The sequence below is a fragment of the Rhyacophila brunnea genome, unplaced genomic scaffold, assembly GCF_057557595.1.
Source record: "Rhyacophila brunnea isolate RB1 unplaced genomic scaffold, BYU_Rbru_1.0 scaffold_20, whole genome shotgun sequence".
Lineage (NCBI taxonomy): Eukaryota > Metazoa > Arthropoda > Insecta > Trichoptera > Rhyacophilidae > Rhyacophila > Rhyacophila brunnea.
Window position 1 is genome coordinate 12,816,835 of NW_028232860.1, and position 23,315 is coordinate 12,840,149.

General features: G+C 33.8%; 2 protein-coding genes across 2 annotated transcripts; both read right to left on the reverse strand.

Moving 5' to 3' along the window:
• Positions 1-1,822: 1,822 nt before the first annotated feature.
• LOC147071215 (zinc carboxypeptidase-like) lies at positions 1,823-10,996 on the reverse strand. Its single transcript, XM_085948547.1, has 7 exons — positions 10,934-10,996; positions 9,826-10,121; positions 8,186-8,570; positions 6,721-6,805; positions 4,428-4,633; positions 3,853-3,937; positions 1,823-2,025 (listed from the first exon to the last, which is right to left on the reverse strand). Exons 1-7 carry the CDS (start codon positions 10,994-10,996, stop codon positions 1,823-1,825), a joined length of 1,323 nt encoding a protein of 440 aa, XP_085804673.1.
• Positions 10,997-15,204: 4,208 nt separating this feature from the next.
• LOC147071216 (zinc carboxypeptidase-like) lies at positions 15,205-22,630 on the reverse strand. Its single transcript, XM_085948548.1, has 6 exons — positions 22,338-22,630; positions 21,273-21,657; positions 20,055-20,139; positions 18,218-18,420; positions 16,672-16,756; positions 15,205-15,407 (listed from the first exon to the last, which is right to left on the reverse strand). Exons 1-6 carry the CDS (start codon positions 22,628-22,630, stop codon positions 15,205-15,207), a joined length of 1,254 nt encoding a protein of 417 aa, XP_085804674.1.
• Between the last annotated feature and the right edge of the window lie 685 nt (positions 22,631-23,315).

The window sequence follows — 23,315 nt, forward strand, 5'->3', positions numbered from 1 at the left end:
TATCTTCAGTCTCTGGATGATTTACTGGTTCGTCCTGTGCTCAGTCCAAGAAATACGAAGCATTCGGCGCCATCACCACATCTCAAAGACGTCAATTGCCTTCCGTTACGTTGCCTTCAACTAATAACTACCTACGAAAATACAATTTGACAACACGGCACTACTTATAGGTACTATCAGCTGTCAAACTAATAAAACAATGATTTTCATTTGTTTTCACTACTTATATAAAATATGATTATATGAATAGAATTTGCTGAAATCGGAGAAAACATGTGATGTGACATATACACACTGTTGATAATATTATTTTAATAATATTAACTATATAATACTATGTTTCTTCTTCTTTTATATTGTAAATAACGATATTATGATATGCATGTTATTTGCTATTTTATTACCTATAAAAAAATACATGCTAGGCTACACCATACCGGAATTACCCATGTTACGTGCCGAACTGTTTAAAACCAAGAGGTAGTATAGTAATGGTTTAATAAAGTCAATTCAATTTTACGCTTTTGATGATAATTTTTAGACAATAACATTTTTATTCCTCCCCTAGGCGGTTGGTTAAATAATAAATTAAGCACGTTGTAATTTATTCGGTAGTAGGTACATTTAGTATTTAAAATTTAATACAATTTTCACTCAAAGCATATGGACCCACTCCTACTAGGGATTGCAATACCGGTATATCAAAACCGGTATCCCGGTATTTTTCGATACAGAAATACCGGGTTTTAAAATCGAGCAAAACCGATATATTCGGTATTGAAAGAGAAAAAAATGTATCAATTAACATAAAAGGTTTAATATGACTGTATTTTTGTCAGCTTACACGATGTCTGGTTTATTTCAGACCAGAAATAGTGTGCGCTATAAAATATTAATATTTCAAAGACATTCTTATATTTAAATACTATATAAGTATTTATTTGTATATACTTCTGTCTTTTCCATATATTTCAAGAATACCGGAATTAATACCGATATTCAATAGGAAATACTGAAAAACCGGTATTATTATTTTTTTTCAACCTAAAAAGATATTCTTCCATATAATTAACAAAATGTATTATTTTACTGCAATAACCTATATGTACTTACGATAAATAAAACTATTATCTTGTCCATTTGATTGTTATAAACTGAGCAAAAGTCCACCATAAAGAAAAAATCAATCTGCCATCTTAAATATCTATTACAGTGAGTACATAAGCACCCGAAGTTTAATCAAAGCTAGCATTATTATTATACATGTTTCCTTATATTAAAATTCACCACTATGTGGTTAGGACACCAATTCAAATCTAATGTCTAGCAAAGACAGCTGACTATTGCCGGCTGACTGTGCTAGTTAACTATAACTAGTTGTGGGTTTAGCGAGTGGACAATCGCTGGACAAAAATTCCGCCATACAGGAACGCCATAAAACCAATGGATAGATAGACGAACTCATAAATTCGGTGTATGTACGCGGCAGATAAAAACTATCGAGAGAGAAGAGTGGAAGGAGCTAGAGGAGGTATTCATCCAGAAGTGAATCGCCGCGACCAACGATGATAACTATTAAGAAGAGGAACAGTTCACTTCTATTATATTATAATAAATTTAATTTCAAATTCTTTTTATGGTTACAATGATTTAAATTTTAAGATGATAGTAAATACTATTAAGATAAACTCTAAAATCAATGCTCGCCAAACACCAATAATAAATGAATCATATTTAAAAAATTGATAGAAAATTATACATTTTTTAAAACGAAAGAAAGGTGATTATTTTATTGTATTAAAAATATATATTCCGTCAAATTTCAGCCTAGCTTGAAGTAATTCATCTTTGCGGCTTTTTGGAACATGGCAACAATTGAATCAACGACTTCTTCACAGTTGGGGATGATCTGCTCTGTTGGCAGGACAAAACCGTCCTTCCCTGTATCGCGGAGTTCATAGGTGTACACAATTGGGACCTTGAAGGTTGCTTTAACCCAGTCCGTACTGGTACCAGATACCGGGTCTGAAAAATATATTTTTAAAATAAGTAAATTATGTAGGCAAGCATACGCTCGTCTTTGACGGGTCTACTCATAAATGTCTTAAAAACACTGTGTGTACAAATGAAATGACTACAAATTTTTATTCTGACCTGATGTTTAGCCTGCCTGAGCCATCCCATAATAAACAGATAAAAAAAGATGAAAGTGGCTGAAAAAAACTCTACGAAAGGTACTTGCATTTCAATATGGGCGAATTCTCAAAATGAGTTAATTTGGTTTTATATTATCACAGATTTTTGGAAGATGTCCATACTAATTTCTGTGAAACTACCTATTTTTATATTTAGATTTTGCTTGTAATGGTGCATCCTTTAAATATATCAAAGCTTTAATGACATGGGAATGGGACGACTGGCCTCCGGACAATTGGACGCCGCACTGTCGTAGACACGTGTAGACGAGGTCTTTTAATCAGTTTTTATCTACTACTTGAAGTTTGAATTCATTTTACTCTTACCATAATGTATTCTTTATCGCGAATTGAGAATTACCATGCCTAAGACTTTATATAAAATAAAAAACTCTTTTTTCGTTGGAACTTAAACATATCCACGATGAAATCATTGTTTACGTCTGCATATTTACATTCTCACCAACTATTAAATCATAATATAATCATTGAAATATAAATAATAATATTGAATATTTCCTCTTATAGTTCTTAGTCTTATTATAAGTCTTCCTCTTATTCAGTTGTCCGGTGCTAAATCTTCCTAGACCCAATGACATTGATACATCTTTATAGACTTATTTTAACCACATTTTCTAATGATACGTTATGTATCAATTTATCAAACTGTAATATTATAATAATATAACTATATAATCTTATTCGGCTCTTACAGCTTAACTCGCCCGTCTGCCATACAGCCACACAGTCATAAAACAAACCTTCTAGGAACGTTGCTCTGATGCTGCATAAAATGAAGAACCTCTCGAAACGTGAATATATCGGGATGCAATGACCGGCGAACCGGTATAGGGATGACTAATTCGTAAGTCTGCGTATGCGTTCTGGTGACTTCGATTCGCAGTCCAAGACGCATGCGATTTGTTGCAAGCAGCACTAGACGTTTTGTCCTAACTAAAAAATCGCATTCCACCAATGTGAATAGTTATGACGTCACGTCGACGTATTCGACACGCTGCAGACGGACGAGTTTTGATTTGCGACATTCAATTGATACAATATTTTAAACAAGCCTTAGGAACATGGTTGTAACTTCTAAAAACTCTAGTTAGTGAAATTGCTTAAGACGGTACTTCAGTGAAACGGAAAATAATTTTCAACTATAGGTGCGACGAACTTTTCGACTCGCTGGCAATCGGAGAGCGAACGTCGAGCTATGAACACGTAAATTTGTTTCGTGATGGCGACGGGAGTATTAATTCTTAAATCGTCTAAAGATGACTAAAAAACGTTACCCATTTACTTGAAAAAGAAAACATGTCAATGAATATATTAATATTGTTACTAATATAACAATAAACAGAACATTAAATGGACGCATGTTGGATTTATATGACAAATTATATTTCGTTCGGCATGCGTCATTTGCACCCACGACCCGCAATCAGCGCATCGCCTAGCCACGATCTTTTTAGGTCGTGCCTCAACTGAGTTATAGCCTTAAGAACATGGGTGTAAATTCTAAAAACTCTAGTTAGTGAAATTGCTTAAATATTCTATGTAGAACAGAGGGATAAATAAAATTGTATTTTAGGAGATGGTTGCTATGATATCAAAATCATAATCTATTGGTATTTATAGTGAATTAAATACTTACACAATGTATCAGCAATATTCCCAACTCTGTATTTAGTTCCGTACCTCTTAGCAAGAGCATCTATCGCAGCTTTTCCAATTTGTAACTTAAAAAAATTCAAATTATTACAATTATTATTATCAGATAAGATTTTTCTGAAAGAATGAAAATATGAGTGGTATTTCAGTACCCACAGATACGTGTAATGTATTAAATGTTGTCAAATTTATAAAAAAACTCAGGCAAGGAGCTTTAAAGTATTGATATTATATCGACTCTAGAAAGTAAAAACGGCGTAACCTTCAGTTTTTTTCAAAATAGGTTTTATTACAAAATAACGTTGTACACGACTAAATACACGTTGTATCTAAAGAATATAAGCTGCAAATGCGAATTATTATCTAAATTTAAATACTACTTAAAATTAAAATAGAAGTGATGTAGGAAAACGACTTAATCATAATTTTTTTGTTTTTTTTTTAAATTTACTCAATAATTAATATCAGAAAGGGATATAAAAACCAAATTGTATAACAATTAAATAAACATGTAAATATTATAACTTAAAAATATATTTTTATATAATTGATACTGACCACATCATCAAAGTTGTCCAAATGTTCAGTAGTATGCCCATAAGGTATGAGAAGAAGTTGACCGTAGGAATGGAAGGACAGGTAGACATCAATTTTATTTCCAAATTGTGTAATGAAATCAGATAAGCTCTTCGTTTCGACTTCTGAGAAAGGTGTTTTTCCTCTATAATACTCGGAGCATGGGTGTGTGCTGGATCCTGGCGAATCTGATAAGAAAACAATTTGATTACTTAACTCGTTTTATATGATTTCGTTTTATCTAAATAATTATTTGGCTCTTTTCCTATGTGGATTTTGCTCACCTCATGTTATGTTTCTTTACCGATTTATGTTTTACGAAAAATCAACGTTAGCCCCTTACTTGACCTATAGGGTCCATACTCTGAGTCCAAACATATTGAAAAAATACCATGCCAAATTGGCAGACCCGTGGTTCGAACCCGGGATCTATGATTTTATAAATCGACATGTCACAGGTATTTAATATTTTTTTTAGATACTAAATCCTATATAATAATATCAACAATACCAAAGTATATAGTATTATACATTATTTAATTATATTATAACAAATACTACCTGCTATTATACTTCAAGACGGTCTTTGACAGCGTCGATCATTTCAAATTTGAACAAAAATTATGAATTATATATTTTTTTTTAGTTTTCGTATTTGCATTTGCTTTTTTTTGCATCCCCTAGTTTCGCTCATCGTCATATTCAGGCACTGTGCCCAGTCACAAATGGCAAACTTACATCTCACACATAAAACAATATTTGCTTACGTTTTATAAATCATCATACTAAAATAACAAAAACATTGTAAATGCACAGTTTTAACTAATTTACGCAAAAATTGAAAAATCTGATACGTAATTTCATTAAGAAGCCTAAAAAGTTTAAAAATCGTTGATTGAAAAATATTAAAAATGCGTTTACATGGGTGAAGTTGTAGTCGGATATATTAAAATCATTGATCATATTGAATAGTTTTAGGCAAGGTGATGCACGAGATGCAGCAGCGGCACAATATATTTTACAAAACTAATGTAGTTTCAGGCATACACCGTATAGAGATTGATGCCAAAAAAGACATTCACAGCACTGTAATTTTAAGTCAAAATAATGGGCTTATAGATAGATGTCGCCAAAGTAAAAAATACGAAAAAATATATTATGACTGTAGCCATAATAAATCGTACCTTAATTTTACATCGCTACATAACGGGTATTTTATTTTTGCTGAGATAGAACTTAAAAAAGAGTTAATTATTGTCAAACTGACCTATGATTCTGCGCTCACTTTTTGTCATTGTATTATCAGTATAGATAGTTTGGCAAATCATTGCGAATAGTCATACTTGGACAACGCTACCAAATTATCAAAATTTATATTGAAAATTAGTCGTCGATTTGTACAACTTATAGACTTTATAGGTTTACAGTAAAAAAAAATTGAGCGATGAGGCCAATTTTTCGATTAAAAGGTTTTTTAATAAGCAAAATTCCTACATACATACTTCAGTACGTAAGAGGTTTTTTTGATAAGATAAACTAAGATAAATTTACTGTCAAACCGAGCTGTGATACTGCGCTTACTTTAAATCATTTAATATCAGTATAGTCTGGAAAATCATCTTGAATAGAGTCACGCTTGAACAAAAACTTTTTTGGCTTAGCGTATTTGGTAATAAATAAAATTGCCACAGATTGACTAATCCAGAAGAGACCCTACGACCTACAGACACCAAAAATGCACTGTTTGGTGTAGTTTAGACGCTGGTGGCATCATCGGATCTATGTTCTTCAAAATTGAGGCCGGAGCTCGCATTGCGGTCAATGGATATCGTTATCGGATTATGATCAATGATTTAAAAAAAAATATAGATGACATTCATCCGGGCGATATGTGGTTTCAATTAGATGGCGCTATATGCCATAAAGCAACCACAACCATTGACTTATTGAAATCAAAATTTGTCGATAAGTCGTGCGATTTGACAGTTCTGGACTACTTTATGTGGGGTTACGTAAAGCCACTAGCTTATGCTGATAAACCAGAAAAAAATTATGTATTGAAAGCCAACATTTTTCATGTTGTTTGTGGCCCAAAATTATACGTCTAGAATTCGCTTTGTCAAGAACAGTCGCTGTTTCCATATGTCCAAAATAATTTTTAAATAATAATGAATATTCTCTGTTATTTTTTACAATTTTATTATCTATTGGGTTTAAGGATACCTTTTATAAGCAATGAAAATATTTTAACCATTGAAAAAAATATTAAATTTACCTCCCCAGCGATAGTTCCAGTTCCTGTTGGGGTCGGTACCTCTGCAGGGAGCCTCATAAGTTTTTGTTTTACGATAAAATCTTGCCTGCAAAATAAATACTTATATTAAAATTATACTACATTTTTTTTATTTCTTTATTGGTTTTTTACGATAAAGGTTTCAGTATTATTACATAAAACCTGAAAAGGTCTAAATTTTTATTTATATGAAATTTCCTCAGGAGAAAATAAATTAATACTTTCATATATATTAATTACCCTAACCTTAAATTGTGTAATTGTCTACTTAATCATAGTCTGAGAGCCAGATTTCTCTCTGCAGCATTACAAACTTAATTCAATCAACAGCATGATTTTTTTTTCAAGAATTAAATATTTATGATAAAAATTATTAGTAAGTATATTATACTCGGATTGTCAATGTATTTACGGTCAATGACGTGTTGGAGTTAGATAACTGATGACACCAGTCAAGTAAAAGGTCTCACGGTCCAGATCAAAAAGTCAACTACACGCAGCATTATGATCATCGTATACTGGTAAGGTCCTATTTTTTTAAAAAGTTCTTTTGTCCCCAGATGAAAACATCAGTTTACCCCCTTCTGGACAATTTCAATTTTAAACAGGAATTTAACGTATTTGTGTCAAAGGCTGTCTTCTCCTGAAAGAACTCGGAGACGCAAGGACCTTCTCTTTTTGCCATATGAATTATTCCTTATGTCACAAAAAGCCACTTTTTTATAATGTTATAGTTTGGAGAAGTTGAATCGGCTTACTTATTTTAGTAGTTGGACAAATCCATTATAGCGGTGAGATACTTTAGTGTATGGGTAGGTCCATGACCCCCACTATTAAAGCGGGCCCCCCTACCTATCGCTAGGGTTAAAGGCAGTGGGACTTTTTACAAAATCGTTTCTAAATGTTGTTTCAGGTAAAATTAAAGGTACATATTCCCGTGTATTTTCAGCGATTTTTTTGTATTGTTGAATAAATTCATTTGATTCATGGAGTTGTCGAATATCGACATACAATAATCAAAAATTGCATCACACTAGACATTTTAAAATGTTAAAACTTTACAAATAAAATAGCGCCATTTTTTTAGACTTTTTTCCGCATTGAGGCAAATTTGTGATGTGTGTTTATATCAATTATCAGGTCAAGCCACCACGCCACCCCCCCCCCCAGAGCCCGGGCACCGAGGATAGAGCTCTGTCAGCCCCCTCTTTGTGGGGGCCATGGGTAGGTCACTGTAATAGTTAAAAACAGTTATTGCCATGTTTACCCTTGGTAAAAGCTATACTTTAATTTATTAATGGCTTAATAAAGTGAGTTAGAGAGTGATTATATAAGCTGTCTTTATTTTTATTTTTACAGGGTCCAGTTTCTCATGTTTTGATAATACTACTTTGTCGAAGAGTTTCGAAGACGCTGAGTTATTAGTAAATACTTATTGAATACTTACTTTTGAATGACTGAACTCAAAACCATCAGGGTTTGTAACTGGTACAATATACCAGTCAAAGCTCTCAGCAATCTGTCGAAAATCTGGATCAGTACTAGTCAAAAGCTCGTTTATGAGGTAAGTCACAGTGGCTGGTGAAATCCATTCGCGGGCATGCATACCTCCGTCAATGAAGACTACGCGTTTTCCAGGCTTGAATGAAATCTTCACTCCTTTGATTTCACGCTTTTCATGGGTCACTCCTGCTTTCACGACGGTTGCTATTCCCGGGAATGAGAGAGGGAGATTGTCCATCCAGTTGTAAATTTCTTTGAGATTGTAATAGTTTGTCCAAGTCATGCCAGAGCGGCCCAAGCCACCGGAGACTGTTTCTTTGGAGATGAGTCTAAAAAGTGAGAAAAATAAATGTTCCAGTTGCGAATTAAATAAAAAAAAAATAATAAGAAATTATAATGACTGACTGTATTCTCATCCTTCGCATCCTCAAAATTCCTTGGACTGACCGGGTGACAAATGTTGAAGTTCTCAATCGAATGGGGAAGGACCGAGAAGTTCTACGTAGTATCAAAACCAGGAAACTACAATACCTCGGCCACATTATGAGAGGACAAAAATACAGCATTCCCCAACTCGTCATTCAAGGAAAGATCAATGGGAAGCGTAGCAGAGGACGGCGCCGCATTTCGTGGCTTAAGAACCTCCATGATTGGTACGAGTGCAGCTGACAAACTGTTCCGGGTAGCAGAAGACAAAGATAAGATCGCCTTGATGGTGGCCGACCTCCGCTAGGGGATAGCACAATAAGAAGAAGAAGTTCTATATAGATTCTAGATAATATTTTATCTTTCCATTTGTGGAAGTAAATTAATGTAAGGTTAGATACGTTTAAGAATATTATTAATAATATGAGTTGTGAAAATGAATGATTAAGAATGTTTTTAATACTAAAGTACATCCAAAATTTAAAAGGATACCAGAGATACCTAATATAATATGCGAATGAAAAACTGACTCGGAGCACAAGCAGAGTTGACAATAATTATTTAAATATTTTAAAACATTACGCCCATGATAGCCATGCGGTTGCTGTATCAGTTTATAATATTGAGGGTTCCGTTTTTGAATCATGGGTCTAGCAAAATGCACATATTGTTCTTCAATGTGTGTTACGTGAAAAAAAGGTTGAGCAAGTGGTTAACATCTATTTTCCGTACAAAAATCTATTGTTATCCATATTGTGAAGGTATATAGTATGATTTTTTAATGTGTTTGTAATACATAGGTAATTATCTAATTATTTGAAAATAAAAATGGTGCACAATGTGATATAATATGTAGCCAAACTGATGGATGGAAATAAGTTGTATATATGAACTGATAAAATTCAATCTTTTTACGAAAATGGAAGGAGTGCAGTGCATAACCATATAAGCAACTGCCCCTGTAAAAATGTACTTACATAATTACGAATACTTAAATTATATGAATATGTACGTACCAATGACAATGATATAGCTTTTGTGGTGTTAAACTATTTAGTACCAATATAAATATACCTATATAATAATTATAAAAACAATTATACAACAATAACTATTGTTATATACTAGTTAGATATATTATGTAAAAAGAAAACTCACTCTTGTACATTCTCAATCATCACTTCAGGGTTGATATTCGTCGTGTTCATCAAACTCTTGAAGTAGTTCTGATATTTAGGAGCGACCATGACATCCACGGGAATATCGCCGTTATTGGGCCCAGACCAAAAGTCTAAATTGTTATTTTCACTTTCCAGTTTGATGAGATAGTCTGTCTGCTTCTGATCGGTCGGTTTTATCCGGTAGACCTTGTAGCCTTTGAAGGATTGGACATCGGCGCTGCCAGCCGAGCACCACGCGCCGACTAGAAAAAATACCGCGAGGATATTCATCGTCTGAAACATAATTGAACAAAATATAATATTATTCTCTACCTGCATCTTTGAGGTTAATTTATTAAATGCATAGCTTGAATGCTCTTATAATACGATAATGTACGCCCACATTGGAGCAATATCTGCATAATAGGTATATCACTGTTCATTTATTGCAAACGTTGCTGATTTGACTCCCATAGCCTTATCGAATTCACATTTTGTTATTGCAATCTATGTGTCTTTATAATATGGATCGTATGTGTTAAAAAAAATGACTAACTACCATTCTTATTCATGATAATGTTAAATTATTTGTTTGATATATTTTTTTAAATAATTTTACGGAGACTCGTTGTCATAATATCTCATCTACTCCTTTGAGTGAAGTAGACCCGTAGTAGTAGTACCCGTTGCTCAAGACTTTTTCTCAAATAATCTAAGTTTTTTAAACGGTTATATTATCCTAAATTTGGCAAGTTTCAAAAATAAATTATATTAGTACACGCTCAGTATTTTTTTTGAACTGACCTCTTTTCAAAGTTACCTCCTAAATTTATTAATTAATATAATGTCATTCTAAAAAGCGTAAGTAAATACATTATGGTAAAGTTATGTGGGGGTAACAGGTATGCCATCGTCGGGTCGTATTGACTTCCGCAGTATGAAGTCAAAGAGGATGATTAAGAGAAACGGGGTAAGGACACAACCTTGTCTGACTCCGGTCGTAAACCCAAACCATTCCGTGACAGTGTCACCAATTATGACACAGCATTCGCTATTCTCGTGTATTTGACTATGGCAATGATCTTGGGGGGATCCCGCATGCTCACAGTATCTTCCAGAGGGATGGGTGGTGCGAAAGCCTTCTCATAATCTACAAAGCAGCAGGCCATCGGACTGTTTAGCTCATGGCTCTAGTGGAGAAGAGATCTATGGTTGTGGATTTGGTCCGCACAATAAATATTTTTAATATTCCAACATGTTGCTGTTGGAGGTTATTTATTTGTTTTTTTTACTTGAAAAGCACTTACCTTTGTTTAAAAATGCTCTGATCAAAAACGGTTTTCCGTTTACATATATATAGGTAAATTTTATAGAAGCCCCACTTAAAGTGAAAACAAGGATACGTTTAGATAATATTAATTATAGGTACTAGTATGATAAAACATTGCCAAATCGTACAAAATAAATTGTATTTTACATATCTATATAATTTAGAATAACTTAAGAAAACAGCGATTAGAAACTTTTTTTCAAGAGATATTATTAGTAAGTACCTGGTGGGAATATAACCGTCGTATTCCCGCCAATATGCTTTAAAAATAAACCCATAACAATCCTCATTACGTCAAAATTAACTACATCTGTTGCCAATTCGTATTCAATTTCATCTGTATGGTAACCTGTCTCACCCTTTAAGACAAACCCGTTTTGAATCTCACCACTTAACAACCGTGTAATACAATTTCGCACCTCAGATACCTACTTAAATTTTCGTAAATATTGCTAACCACCTTTTATGATTTTGAATGATAAGTACACAGGTGTAAGGAATCCAATCCCGAGCCAAGATCTTGATCCCGGGATTGGCTTTTTTTTCAATAGTTAATAATATAAAATTCTTATATTATACACAAATAACGTTGATAAAATCGGTCAAAAATAAATCTAGTATAATTTATACTATTTAAGACATTTATTGTTAATATTGTGTAAGTTCAATCTATGTGTACTTGCCAGACCCAGGATTCGAACCTGGGACCCACAGCGTTATAGTCCAAGTGGCTGATATCCATTTCTTGTAAAAAATAAAATCTGTCAATATAAACCTATACTCTGTGAAGGCCCATATGATCCTATTAGGATCGGACATGGTCAAAAGAAGAAAAGAAGTTCAATCTTGGAAATACGTAGGTTTAATGGAGTAAATAATATTGTTATATAAATAATAATGTGAAAGTAAAACAGTTTTATTTATTTATGAAAAGAAATATAATAAGATTATTTATAATAAGATTATTTATAATCTATGTATATGTTATTAAAAGTATTTTTTCTGTTATATTTTCGTTTTTATTTTATTTTCCATAAAAATTAATAAAAAAAATTATACCCGAAAGTTTCGGGATTATGTTTACCAATCCCGGGATTCATATGTTTAGAAAATAGTTCGGGATCCCGGGATTGGAATCCCTACACAGGTGTCTTCAAATTTTAGTTTCAATGTAGGTAGAGTAGATATACGTTTTATAACTGGACTATTTTGTACTTTTTACTACACTACACACTTTTCGCCTTTTTGCCTGATTACCTCGCATAAAATTAAATTAAATGATATTAACTTGTATTAATATATGTAGGAATAAGAAAATTAATAGATAATAATATATATGTAAAAAAAAAATTAGTATATATTACATAATTTTCATCCTAGAGCCGGAGTGCAAAGTTATGAAGAAGCAACTTTATCTACTGTTTTTTTAGAATCCCAGTTGGGAGAACTAAATTGTGGAAAATAAACCGAACTGAGGAAGATAACTCAAGTTAGCCAGAGTCCACCCCGAATTGTGAATGGTACATTTTATTTATGGAATTCCATTTTGCTGTACAAAATATAAAAGGGCTTGAAATAAGCATTTAGCACATTCTCTTCTATACCACAATATTCGTAGTTTCTGGCGTCTGGAAATCTCTTTTACACATTTGAAGATATTATTCATGATGTATTCTTTTCTAATGTTTAATTCTCCTATAATACATTATTCATGATGAATAATTGTTCACCTTTATTTTTATTTACTATAATTTAAAATTAACATGCAAAAGTTTGCAATTTTTTTTCATATGATTACGGTTTTAGCTGACTGAACTAGACTAATTATTATTCGTATTTTTACCGTAAACGTGTTTTACTATCGCCCATTTGCTCCATTTTGTCAGATAAATAAGCATTTTATTTTTTATACGGGTACGTAGAAGAAACGTTTATTTTAGTATTGTACACCTATTTAACTTTCGTTGTAATAAAAATTTTACGATGATATTGAGAATTAAATTGCAAATTGTGAACAATTCATATGCATACAATATATTTGACATAATTGCGTTAGATAAGTATGTGTAATGTACCTACCTTACAATATCTCATAGTTGATACTAATGGAAATTTAATTTTTTTATCTTAAAATATTCCATTTAGAAAATATAAAATTAAGTACCTAAACAAATTCACAACGTTCACAAAGGGCTTCGAACCGCAACTGAACCGAAAACTGGAAAAACCGTTATTTTTGTCGTAACTAAAACCGTAAAAACCGGAAAACCGTGTTTTTACGATTCGGTACATGTTCAAAAACGCGCGTTAACATAATCTTTGTGTACGGCCTGAGTGGACAGCGTTCGGCGAGGCATGAGTGTCGTGCGCAACTCAAACGTATAACATTGTGTACAAGACCGCATATGCAGCACGGCAGGAGAGCTGGATGGCGTCTCCAAGGAGCCTTTTTCTAGACGTATTCTGCAGGCACCAAACTAGAAGACTCCAACCTTCACACTGTATTTGCCAGTTCCTCACCGGCCATGGCAACTTTGCCGCCAAACTCCACGAGTTTGACTTGATAGTAGATGGGCCGGGTTTTACCTGCGGGCATGACCACCAAGACGTTGAACACGTCCTCTGGGATTGCTCCTGGAACCTGAACGAGCGGAGCTGTTTGCTAGGGTCCGTCCTCACACTGGTTCAATTAGCCACGCAGATCTAATAGCAACCGAGGCCAACTTTGCGGCATTCGAGTAATTTTCAGCTTCGTATGGGGAGCGGGATAGTCCCGACTCTTCTGTAGACTCATCCATTTCAACTCGTGACACTCATTATGCGGATACATGGGCGCGTAACGTCAATGGAGAGCAGAGCCAGTCAAAAAAAAATCCTCTTATTACTTCCTTCTTTAAGCACTACGATATATGGTTGTAGCATCGGTCCCATGCGGCTCCGTCTCGGGACTAAGCACTTAAAATCACATCTTTTAGACACGTTTATAGCGTCATGGAAGGTGGCCGTGCATATCCACGGCTGTACATACATGACGGGTGGTGGTAGGAACTACTTCAGTACCATGTTGATATAACTACTGGTATTCAACCACATCGTATTGTGTAATATTTATTATGACGTGTACTTACCTTTGTGCCTAATATTGTAATGTGTCTAAATTCATAATTCATATACCTACCTTTAATTTCTAAACCATTCTCCCCTTTGTGAGAATGCCTGGATATATAGCTGATAAGACAATCATTATACTAACTTAGTATCCTAATTATCAGCGTCACATTAATTACATTATAAAGCCTACACCTTTGTATACATCTAGATAGAAGAAGGTTTGTTTAAAAACCTTTTTACTAGTCGACTTTACCACCATCTGAGGGTTTCTTGGATCTTGATAAAAATAAACCACTAAATTAATCAATTAAAACACAAAAAAAAATCCGTTTTTTTACAACTTGTTTTTAATATTTAATACTTTTTGATAATAAAGAAATGAAATATATATTATAAAAAATATCCAGCGGGTCTATTCTATACACAAGCTTGTTTTCGGTCTGCTACGGCAGCTAAATAGGACAGGAAAGTATCGAATTATTAATACTTATTGTAACAATTACAATAAATTAGCCGTCTGAAATGTCAAAACTGTCTATCTCGGTCTAAAATTTATCACAGGGAAGAGAAGTACTGTTAAAACATAACACTTATTATAACTAAAGTTTTGTAATTGTTACAATAATTGTTAATAATTCGATACTTTCCTACCCTATTTAGCTGTCGTAGCGGACCAAAAGCAGCATTGTGTATAAAATAGACCCGTAGATGTAGCCTTCTGTGTTTTTCCAATTTGACGCAAGTGCCATTCTTATATGCAAAAAAATATAGGAGTGTTCTCTCTCTGATTTCAGAGTTTTTACAGAAATATTTAGTAGTTCCGTTTTTTGCTGTATTTCAATATAATACTTAAATTCCTATCTCTATAGAATGATTAGTAGGTATATAAAAATATTTCGTATGATATGTTAATAATTGATAGATACAGTATTATTTTCAACCGAGTGTGAAATAGCCCAGCTTCTCAGCTTCTTCAAACATGGTGACCAGGGAGTCCATGACCTCGAGACAATTGGGGATGATCTCGCTGGCCGGAAGGACAAAACCGTATTTACCAGTATCGCGAAGTTCGTATGTGTACGCGACTGGGATTTTGAACTTGTTTTTCGCCCAGTCTGTGCTCAGTCCACTTGCTTTATCTGAAACGAAACAAGATTTGTACCTATCATTAGTACCGTAATACCGGTGACGAAGGGTCGAAGTAGGCTGTTAAGATTCGATATAAATAGTGCACATTAAACTTTGTCAGTCATACACATTTGTTTTCATTAAACTAAGACTAGATACATACAATATGCAGTTTTAAAAAAAATAATTAAACACTGCGTAGAGTGTAGCCAAGAGAACCAAACCATAAAACAAATAACTATAACTGAAAAAGTCTGCACTATCTTTGTCAGATCGTAACGATCGATACCAACCAAATCTATTGTGGTTTGGTTTAAGCAGGGTTTAATTGATTTTTAAAAACTAATCGACATTATCTGCAAATTGTAGTCTTAGTTCAGTGAACACAAATACGTATGACTAACAAAATTTAGTGTGCACATTTATGTCGAATATTAACAGCTTACCTCCACCCTTCGCCAATGCTTAATACAATCAAAAAATCATATTGCCAAAATAAACGCAATTTGTTAAATAGGCACTACAGGTGTATTATATAGCTACTGGTTATTTTTTAAGGGATACGGTGACGCTTAAATTAAAATGGCTGACATGTAGCGGCTTACGCAGGCGTAACTTCAACACTGAAAGCGAGCGATTTGAAGGCTGAGTCGCATGCAATTTGTTGCTAGCGACACCAGCTGTTCTTTTTTCAAACTAAAATGTTTCATTCCAGCAGTGTGTGAAAGTTCATAAAATAACGTATGTTTAGTGAATAACGATTAAGTCCGTCTTAGCTGGCTCGCATATTAGAACTCGCCTCGTGTACCTGACATCCATAAATCAAAACTTCCGAGACCGGCCGTCCAGTGTTTCATGACACAACCTCGCACATATATCTAACGACAGTCGTGCGTAGCCTTCGAAACGTATTGATATTTGAATGCGGTGATCGGCGAGCCGGTATAGGAATGACCAATTCGTAGGTGTTTGATTGTGACTTCGACCCTCCGACTCGGAGCCCAAGAAGGATGCAACAGCCAGGCGTTTTTTTCAGACGAAACTGTTGCATTCGATCAATCTGCGAAGCTCCATTTGGCAACGCGTGTTATGCTGTTTCGTTAAATAACGATGTCACATCCACGTATTCGACATGTTGCAGATGAGACGAGTTTAGATGTGCGAAGTAACTTATAGCTCATTTAGAAAAAATAACTGTTTTATTATAAAAAAAATATAATAACAGGCATCCACTTCGCTAATGTTGTATCAAATATCTAAACTAAAGACACTTACATAGGATTTCCGCAGTGTTTCCTACTTTGTATTTAGTCCCGTATCTCTTTGCCAAAGACTGCATAGCAGCTGTTCCAATTTTATACTGCAGAAAAGGGCAAAAATAATAATTATATTAGGAACCTATGTAACATTTCACATTAAATAAAAATATATTCACACACGGGCGATTGCTTGACCGCAAAAACTTTGTTTGGCGAATAGCCATACGACCCCAAAATGTAGTAGGTACCTATGTATAGCAGTGTTGAACAATAGAGTTAGGCTGTAAAGATCCGATATAAATAGTAGATACTAAATTTTGTCAGTTATACGTATTTGTTTTCATTGAACTAAGACTACAATGTACAGATGATGTTGGTTAGTTTTTAGAAGAGAATCATGTCTGCAAATAAATGCTACTTTGGCCTGTTAAGACATTTTAAGTCCCGCATACTATCTCGCCGAACTAAAAACACTCTTTACAAGACACTTGTAAGGCCAGTGCTTACCTACGCATCGGAAACCTGGACATTAACTCTGTGAAATAAACGATCCCAGAACATCTTTGAAAGAAAAATTCTCCGCCGTATATATGGACCGATCAAGGACGGCACCAATTGGAGGAGAAGATATAATGCTGAGCTCTACGGGCTGTAAAAAAATTGCAGCGCTGTTCAATCAATTAAGATTGGGAGATTGCGATGGCTAGGTCATGTGCACCGTATGAATGACAATGAACAGGCAAAGAGAGTGATGTCCAGCAATCCAATAGGGCGTAGAAGAAGAGGCAGCCCAAAGATTCGCTGGTCGGATGGAGCTGCCAGTGACTGCCGTATTCTGGGGGTACCGAATTGGAGAGTGGCCACATTGTATAGGGACAGGTGGAAGGAGCTGTTAAAGGAGGCCAGGACCCATACCGGGTTGTCACGCCCCTGATGATGATGATGATATTGGTTAGTTTTTAAAATTCAATTAAACTCTGCGAAAACCAAGCCATTATATATAATAGTCAAAAAATACTATCTATCTATAAATTTTTATAATTATGACATTTAATCATGAATATTTTTTTTATATTCTATAGATAAAATAATATGTATATATTATAATTAGTATTATGGCTTGGTTCAGCAGGGCTCAATGAATTTTAAAAAACTAACCGACGACATATTGTGTAATATTATGTACTCTTAATTTAACGAAAACAAATAATTATTAATGAAAAAGTCTGCAAAATTATATCGGATCGCCCAGAGCATACCAAAACTTATTATTATGGTTTAATTTAGGCAGGGTTTAATTGATTTTTTTAAGTTAACCAACTCCATCTGTAAATTATTGTAGCATTAATTTAAGAAAAACAAATACATATGACTGGAGGGTATCAGTATTATAATTATTATAGATTTTTGTTGTATGCCATTCCGGGATGTTTATTTAATTATTTATTTGGGTTTTAAAAACGCCTATCATTTCGTTTACATATTAATTATTGCCATAATGTCAAAATAAATCAATTGAAATAGAGTCCATTTAGTGTTATTCTTATAAAAAAGAAACTCACCACGTCATCATAATTATCCAAATGATCGGCAGTATGTCCGTATGGCATCAAGAGAAGTTGAGAATAAGAGTGGAAAGAAAGGTACACGTCCAATTCGCTACCCACAGAAGATATAAACTCAGAAATGGACTTGATTTCTGGTTCAGAAAACGGTTTTGGTCCTCCAAAGGTTTCGGAGCAAGATGAGGTGCTGGTTCCTTGTTCTGAAAGGAAACTTTATTATTGCGTGGGTATTTGAATACTTTCACACTCACTCGTTAGGATGTCGGAAACAATACCACCCGGGAAATTGTCAGTATAGCACGCGGCATAGAAAACAAAGGAGGGTCGGGTCACCCATTCAGTTATAAAAATGCTGATTGACCTTCAGTTAAAATAGAGTTTGGCTCAGTCTAATATCTAGCTTGCCTAGTTCAGTTAATTAGACTTTGTTAATGCTTGATTCAGTAAACCATATCAGAGTCAAGAAACACACTCTATTTAACTAGACTTCGCTGTCTCCTTATATTAATTATGTATGATACTCGTATTATGCAACAAATTTGTGTATCTACATCATAATTTTATCTTCAATCTAATTTTCCAATCTTTGTCTAATTGTATCATCATCTAGCGAAAGTCGGCTTTCATCAGGTCAGGACCATCTTCACTTTATTGACTGCTATCCATAACAGATTAGTGGAGTTAAACTCGTTACAATCATACATACTCTTATGCGACAAACAGCTGGCTTCTTCTGCCGTGTATATAATATAATATATTTGACCTTTTCTTAGGTAATTAACTGAGGAGTAAATAATATACTATTGTTCTCTCATAATGTGCTAAACGAATTATAGTTTTCCTTATACAGACCTTCATGTTACTAATTTTCAGTATAATAATATATATTTATATTATGTAATATATGACTTTTAATATAACTCGTGATATGATTTTACAAAACATCTACATAAAATAAATGAGAAACTGAATTTACATCCTTCCTTTATATACTATAAAAATGTTGTACATTCAGAAAGAGTAACTGAGAAGATATCGTTTCATTTAAATAGGTACGTAACAATATTTCAATTTTTCTTTTGATTCAAATCGTTCAAATTATATTTTGCCAAAACTAAACATAGAACTTTATATGCATTAACTCATATTATGTATTTATACCGGAATCAATGTTGTGTCATTTTTATCTAATCTATAAATATAATGGTCGTTTGCCTACTCCATTATTAAAATTACCATATATATTATCATATATATATATATATATCGGCCTTACCACAATATGGAATGATCGGCAAATTTCGATTGCCACAAAAATGATGCTTGTGCAAACATTAGTGTTCTCGATATTTCTATACGGAGTCGAGTCGTGGACCCTGAAGGAAAGTGAACGGAAGGCAATTGATGCCTTTGAGATGTGGTGTTGGCGCCGAATGCTTCGCATTTCTTGGACAGAGCACAGGACGAACCAGTCAATCATCCAGAGACTGAAGATAAAGGAACGGCTCTCGACGATATGTCTGAGAAGAATTCTGCAGTTTTTTGGACATATTGTCAGGTGCAGACCGGACAACCTGGAGAGACTGGTAGTTTTGGGTAGCCTCCAGGGAAGGCGAAGCAAAGGAAGAGCGTCTGCGCGATGGAGCGACCAAGTGAAAGAGCTGACTGGGGGCACCATCCATTCTGCCCTGAGAAAAGCGGAAGATCGAGAAGGGTGGAAAGTCTTGGTCGCTCAAGGGATGGCGAAATTTAAATGTGGTCACGATCCTCAGCCATGAGTGCACGACCAAGATGAGAGATATATATAAAGAGTAAGAAATAAATCATGCATTACCTCCCCAATGGAAATCCCAATTCCTGTTAGGATCAACACCATCACATGTACCCTGTGGGGATCTTGTTTTGCGCCAAAGCCGATCCTGATTAAAAAACATTTATAATATTAATAGAATATAAAGAAAAAAGTTCATTAAAATAAAGATACCTATGTTTGATGTATTATCTATGTTAGATATAAAACGCTATATAGGCCCAAGCAACACCTGAAAAGGGCTACCCTGATGCTTGCTTTTATGAAGGTATGATGCGATGACGAAAGGTCACACATAAACACGCGCAGGCTTTACATATTATAAGACGTTTATAAACCAAATATGTTTTATTATAAAAAAATAATTACAAGATAAAAAGAACTTTTAATATACAACGTTTTTAAATTTTCTGTTGAATCATAATATAAACTTGACTTGACTAACTTAAACGATCAAAAAAATTTGTACTTGATAGAAATAATACTGAAATGTCATTTTGACATGTCATATTGATTTCCTTAGTAACGCACGTATATATTAATAATTTAGTTGCTAGGACCCCAGACCCCTAGCAACCAATAATGGCGTCGAAATAACTTTTCATACAAAACAGAATTAACTGAAAATGAATTCAATTCTACTTAAAGATGGCTAAACGTATTAAAAAATGCATTAGCATCGTGTCCTGATATATTCTAAAAGTTTCAATTGTCTAGCTAGTCGGGAAGTTAGTTAAAATCGATTGCAAGATTTGTACCGGACAAAGAACCACCGGACAAATAAGAATACGAGCTAAGAAAAACGTTGTAAAATAGATAAACTTGTGAATTTGGTAAGGTTTCACAATTTTGCATCATTCTATGCGTATTTCATAATATTATCCATGGTATTTATTACATTCTAAAAATAGCTTGCCTAGTAAAATTTAGCGTGCAGTAAAAAGGTTAAAATCTCAATAGAAAATTAATAATATTGGTAAAAAAAATACTTTTCAATCAAATAATTTTTTCTATCGCTATTATGACAGGTTTTACCCTGCTGGCAGGAAATCATGCATCAGCTACTAACTGAATATAACTTTTCTCTAAACTTTAAAAATATTTATGAATTAATACGAGTTTGGAACATACTATAACTAGTACTGCCAAGGCGCTGGATAGAATACCATTCGCTGAGAAAAGAAGGAATTGTGAATACGGTGATATAATAAAATATATCAAATATTGTGTACCTATACTTACATCTGTATGAGTATATTCATATCCATCCGGGTTAGATACTGGCACAATATACCAATCAAAGCTCTCAGCAATCTTTCTGAAAGCTGGATCAGTACTGGTCAAAAGTTCATTGATAATGTATGTCACAGTTGCATGATTGATCCATTCACGGGCATGCATGCCTCCTTCTATAAAAACTGCTCTTCGGCCTGTTTTAAAAGATATCTTCAATCCCTTAACTTCTCGTTTTTCGTATGATTCTCCAACTTTGATGCCTGTGACCTTTCCGGGATAGAGTTTTGGCAGGCTGTCAACCCAGGAATAGATATCGTTTAGGCGATAATAGGCAGCCCAGTTCATTCCAGCTCTTGGGCTGAATTCAGCGACTCCTTGTTTAGAGATGCGGCTATACATTAAAAAATATTAATTAATAATAATTATAGTTTTAAAGAGTACATAACTATTTTCTAGTTTGGTAAGTCATTTACCATGCATAGAGCCGAAGGCAGTAATTTTCAATATAGACGAAATTACTCTCATGGGGCAAAAAATGACTCAAAGAGGCACTGACCAAGAATGCAGTGGGAGACGGTCAGGAAAAAAACACTTTTTCTTGAATAAATAATTGTTTTGTGTTTGAAATCATGAAGCTAATACATGTAAAAGAGCATATAATAGAGTTTGCTAAAGGCGTCAAATGGATATATAGCTCGAAGAAGGGATGATCGTTGGACAAATTTTGTCATTCAGTGGTATCCAAGAGGTAAAAAACGTCTGCAAAGTAGATCTAGAGGCCGTTGGAACGATGACATGATAAAGTTCTGCGGAAGTACGTGGCAACGCAACGCACAGGACCGAGAGAAGTGAAATCAGCTTGGAGAGGCTTTCATCCAGCAGTTGATAGATACACGCTGATGATGTGTCATTTAGTGTGTTTTTAAGCAGTAAAACGTTTTGCTTGAAAAGAATAATAATCGCATTTAAAATAGTTTTTATTTTTAATCTAATTTCAAGGATTTTATCAATTGTTTCCAATCCCCATGGAAAGGTAAGTGGCTAGTATTAAAAAAATTATTGTTTACTTACTCTTGCAAGTCATCTATGAAGACTTTAGTCAGAATGTCCTTATTCTTCATCAAGGTAAGGAATTTCTTTTGGTCTTTCGGAGCCACCATCACATCAATAGGAATATCAGCATGATTGGCGCCGGACCAAAAATCAAGATCATTTTCACCATCTTCCAGGCTCAGAAGAAGATCCTTTTGCTCCTGATTCTTCGGAGTCATACGGAATACTTTGAAGCCATCGTAATTCTGCACAACAGCATTAGTGCTGATGCAGGAGATCCCGACTATCAATAGGAGTAGTGTGTACTTCATGGCCTATTAAATTAAATAATTAATGGTGATAGTATAATAAATATGAAGACGAAAATATTATTAAGAAAAACAGACTGACAATATGATTGTTTAATAAATTTAATTTAACTAAGATCTGAACCGGTTTCATCCCTTAACACACATACAATCGTAGATTGTTGTAACGGATTTAACCGGTCGTGATCGTTATTAAAGCATAATTTGAATAATCATTTTGTTTTATTTTAATTAAAATTCATTATTTATATAATACATAATATTATATATTTCCTTAACCTTTCCAAGTCTATGATAAGTCACATCGCATAGGTTATTAAAACTTATTTAATATTTCAGTTAACATATTTTCATGTAGAAAATGATTTTTTGTAATAATATAATTATGTATTTATGAAGTTAAAATAATATGTCTCACAAAATCGATAACATTTTCTGTAAAATCAATATTATTTAAAAAACTTTTTTAAAAATACTTTTATATATAGAAACTAGTATGGAAATCCAATATAACGCCAGAGAACAGAACGCAAATTAGTACCCTGAAACTAATTGATTAAAATTTTGTACTTCTTTATTTGAGTATTTTTTTGACACGAGTTACGTCTTTTGGCACCTTTAAGAAATTACAAATGGACAACTTGCAATAAATATAATAAATTTTAATACAAGAAATAATAAATACAAT

What these genes read in the sequence shown, in the direction of transcription:
- LOC147071215 (XM_085948547.1), bottom strand. Translation starts at nt 10,996, where the DNA reads ATGGCCTGCTGCTTTGTAGATTATGAGAAGGCTTTCGCACCACCCATC. An exon ending in CCATCCCTCTGGAAGATACT is followed by an intron (nt 10,122 to 10,933) that starts GTGAGCATGCGG and finishes ATTATGTTTCAG; the next exon opens with ACGATGAATATCCTCGCGGT. An exon ending in GAATATTGCTGATACATTGT is followed by an intron (nt 2,026 to 3,852) that starts GTAAGTATTTAA and finishes TATATTTTTCAG; the next exon opens with ACCCGGTATCTGGTACCAGT.
- LOC147071216 (XM_085948548.1), bottom strand. Translation starts at nt 22,630, where the DNA reads ATGAAGTACACACTACTCCTATTGATAGTCGGGATCTCCTGCATCAGC. An exon ending in TTCATAGATGACTTGCAAGA is followed by an intron (nt 21,658 to 22,337) that starts GTAAGTAAACAA and finishes TTTAATGTATAG; the next exon opens with CCGCATCTCTAAACAAGGAG. An exon ending in TTGGGATTTCCATTGGGGAG is followed by an intron (nt 18,421 to 20,054) that starts GTAATGCATGAT and finishes GTTTCCTTTCAG; the next exon opens with AACAAGGAACCAGCACCTCA.